The 3,968-nt window shown below is 38.2% G+C and overlaps 1 protein-coding gene and 1 non-coding gene across 3 annotated transcripts in view; one reads left to right on the top strand and one right to left on the bottom strand.

Annotated features, from left to right (window-relative positions):
- The window catches only part of LOC115235963 (lipid droplet-associated hydrolase), a 2,228-nt gene extending 1,145 nt beyond the window's left edge, over window positions 1–1,083 (bottom strand). The window contains exons 1-3 of one of the 2 annotated variants that reach the window (XM_029808126.1): window positions 535–1,083; window positions 223–414; window positions 1–137 (exon numbers count right to left, since the gene is read on the bottom strand). In XM_029808126.1, coding sequence (XP_029663986.1) covers window positions 1–137; window positions 223–414; window positions 535–843 — 638 coding nt within the window. In that variant the 5' untranslated portion in view covers window positions 844–1,083. The remainder of the gene's footprint in view (window positions 138–222; window positions 415–534) is intronic. The other variant, XM_029808125.1, reaches the window with a different exon arrangement.
- A 34-nt stretch (window positions 1,084–1,117) lies between these two features.
- Trnaf-gaa lies at window positions 1,118–1,190 on the top strand. The gene has a single exon. It is a non-coding gene; the product is annotated as a tRNA-Phe (tRNA).
- Window positions 1,191–3,968: the final 2,778 nt, after the last annotated feature.

Genomic DNA, 3,968 nt, shown 5'->3' with positions numbered 1-3,968 from the left:
TGAACCGCTTTGATAGATCTGGCTGGAATACCCCAAAATATACCAAAAATACGTATCATTAATGATTGTAGAGAGACTGGAAACATTCCTGTGAAGATCCAAGATAGGAAAATCAATACTGGTGCAATGCGTGATACCTGTGTGAAAAAGAAAAGATACTTGCAATCATTCGTACATTTGAAAAACGTATTATAACAATGATAGATATGCAAAGAAACGCACACAGCTACAAAAGAAAATCCCATTACGGCTCTCTGCCATATATTCTACCGTAGGAAACAACATATAACATTTCTTTATCCTTTTGTTAATGTCATTATTCTTCAGTAAATTGAGCACAAACCAGGCACCTATGGAATGTCCAATAAGATGTAGCTGCGCATCCTCTGGAATGTACTTTTTTATGAATTCTACCTGCAAAGAAAAACATAATATTATAAGTCATATACCATAATATTATACAAGATATTGTATATTGGTAAATTAATTTATGAAGTGGCTGAAGAGAGAGAGAGAGAGATGTCTCAAATGTACCTTGTGTTGAATCTGCGCTTGCAAACTATAGCATTCTGCCCATTTCTCGTCACCGGGCATAGCAATCTCCAAGTTGTCCGGCGGTTGGACGTGTCCAGCGTGTCCGATGACCCACACAGGTGTGTCCAGAGTTAATCTCGAGTTGAGCGCCTTGATGAATCCCTCGTAGAATCGCGGAACACCTGGATTCCCAGGAATAACGAGCACTACGTGCTTGCTGGAATGGGGTAGCGGATCCTCCTCTATCCAACGACCTTCCGTTATCACTTGAGTTTGCACTTGGTTGCAATTTATCATCGATCGTCGCATCTCTGTTGTCTTATTGTATCGCACAACGCTAAACTTTGCGAATATTCGTAGAAATTGCGAAATGACAGCCCGCTACTTGTCGCGTTCCACGTGTTTCCAGCACAAAATCGAGAATGCATATGTGGCAGATTAACAATGAAATTGAAGAAGGTGGACGAAGGTCTATTCACACATATGCAAAAAAAAATTGCAGTATAACGGTACACAACACAACTGTAATGATACACCTAGCGTGATTGCCAAAGAACAGTAGAGTGAAGGTCTAATCATACGAGCCGAAATAGCTCAGTTGGGAGAGCGTTAGACTGAAGATCTAAATGTCCCCGGTTCAATCCCGGGTTTCGGCAAATGAGTTTTTTTTTTGTAATTTTATGCGATGACATATCAACTGATAAATCGTAAAAATGATATAATTTTATCGATTTAATTTTCAATGTTATATATATTTCAAAAACAATATATTGTGCCTATTGTATTTCGCGCTCAAAATCGTTACGAGTGAACGTAGCATAGTTGTACATGCCGTATCATCGAAATCTACTATACTCTATTTATACAGCTATCTATCGAAGTCACATGTTTTATTACTTGTTATAATTTTAATATTGCACATTCGATCTGTTTGAATTAACTTTTCCGATAATCCAAATACTTTTTTCATATCAATAATTTAGATTATTATCGAACAAAAAGCAGGATTCTGCCACTGATATTTTGAAACTGCATTAAAAATGCCAATTTTTGGATTTTAATTAAAACAAAACTGCATTATAAATTCTAATAACAAGATTGTGCATGTATAAGTGAATTGATAAAATATCTTAATTCAACACAAAAATCGAATTATTCAAATGGTGTGAAAAATATCAAAAAGTTCAACGATCCGCCAATTTGAAATTCGCGACGAATTGATAGATGCCAGCACTCCCTCCAGTCTTCTTCGGAAGTCGAAACACGTCGCAGGATGTTTAGACAAGGATAGCCAAAAACTATTCGTCGCGGTTCGGCCGCTTCCCATCGGCACCGCTGTTTGGCCGGCGGTTCCCGTCAACCGTACGGAAAACGCAAATGAGGAGCGAAACGGAGGAGAAAGAGAGGAGAACCCGGCTTGGCGCGGCCGGCCCGGCCGTCGCGTCTCTCGATCGCGGCTTTCCGTCGAGGAGAGAGAGAGAGAGAGAGAGAGAGAGAGAGCGAGCATGGCGGCAGAGTAATTCGAACGCGCGTCAGCGTCATAGAGTCCCGCGGGTGGCGGCGCACGCGTCATGGCGTTTGATCGCGCGCCCGCGAGGCGGAGCGTGCCTCGACGAGCGTACACACGCAAAAAGCCGCACTCCGGGTCGTCCTCGTTATCGGGGCGTGGCGCGGGCGCGAACGCGGGGAGACCGGGCCGACCGCCCTCTGCTCGCGGGAAGGCGCCATGCTGACGCGCACGCGAGATTCGCGTAATCGGAGAATCGGACCATCATCGTCGCCGTTGTACGTCCTTAGGCGCGCAAATCCCGAGAGTCTTCGGGGCCCGTTGCATAGGCTTAAAATCCGTAGATCAACATTGAAATTTTATCAATCGGGACAAGCTTTCCCTTCATTAATTAGTCAAATTTCCATCTTTAATTTTCATTGCGTAGTCTGTGATATGGGCTCAAGAACCGTTGCCGGAAGCGTCGATTAGCCACGCTGGGAACGGGGAACGAAGGACGAAATGAGTCGTTGGATCGAGATTGTAAGTTAGATCAAGATTAGATCGCATTCACGTCCGATACGGGTATGATAATTACCGACCGCCGTTATTTTTCCTCCTTCACGTTAATGTATTTGTGGAAAACATACAATTAAAAAATGTAAGATGCTTTGTGACATTTTGTATGTTGTATGCTTTCTGTATAAGAATTACTATTACATTTATATTTACTATCATATAGTAATAGTAAATAAAGTGGTGACAATATTCAGTCCGGATTTTGAAAATACTCTATCATTTACAAAAAGTTTTACTTGGTAGAAATTAGGAATGTCCTGTGCACAAGAATAAAATATTTGCTCTGCGCGTGTTAAATTTCTAATGAAAATTATTAAACTTTTGTTTTAAATATTATATATTTTAAAATACTAAATCTCAATTTCACTATTATTACTTTATTATACTATTATTAATTTAGTAAAATACACACATATATCCTGATTTATTATTCATTACATCCGAGCTTAAGATATTTTTAGACAGTAAAATATAGAAGCGATTCTTGCATTGCTGCATGCATAATAAATTAAAAAAAAAAAAATAGTGATGAAAATAATATACAATGCATCTTACATTTATACCGATCAATGAAATATGTTTTGATATAGCACAACTATGAATGATTTTGAGATAACGTTTATAAAATTTGGACGAGCGTTATATCGAGTTCTATGTCGAGAAACAAATACATTAAAAAATACTAGTGCGGAAAAAAGCAGCCTACGATTTATTACAAAATATGAAAATTGTATGTTTAAATTGCAATTTTGTTTCTCTGGTAAATCAATTAGATATTCTTCTAAATGGGGAAGAGAGAAGGGGAAAGAATGTTTTGTTAAACGTCATACATATTGATATTAGTATTTTTTAATTCTAGCAAGATTGCAGAGAAAATCATAGAGAGCGAGAGAGAGAGATAATACTTGACATGTATTATCTTTAACTTATTATTTTGGCATAATAATTATAGATGAGACGTCACACAAATAGCGATGACTCTAACTAAGAATATATTGCAAAATCGGTCAAATTAAACAAATATTGACATGCTTGACGTTTAAAAAAAAAAATACTTTTATAGCTTGTTTTGAATGATAAAAACAAGACATAATCGGAATAAAGAAGCTTTCATTTCGTTAAAGCCTCGCCTTTTCAGTAACGTGATTCATTAGAGAAAAATTAATTAGTCACATAGCTCAATTATCCGCCCATACAATTCTCGATATTTTCATAAAAATGAATTATCCTACGATTAAAAAGCGATCTATTGAAACAGGAATGCTCATACGTTCCTCGCTCAATCGCGCTAAAATCATTAGACGCGTATCGACGGACTCTCGCCGATCGCTCGCTCTTTTGCCACGCATCGTCTTTCGTATAATTAATT

The sequence above is a fragment of the Formica exsecta genome, unplaced genomic scaffold, assembly GCF_003651465.1.
Source record: "Formica exsecta isolate Colony F162 unplaced genomic scaffold, ASM365146v1 scaffold237, whole genome shotgun sequence".
NCBI lineage: Eukaryota > Metazoa > Arthropoda > Insecta > Hymenoptera > Formicidae > Formica > Formica exsecta.
The sequence above is the reverse complement of the archived record's forward strand: the minus strand, read 5'-3'. Positions and strand labels throughout refer to the sequence as shown.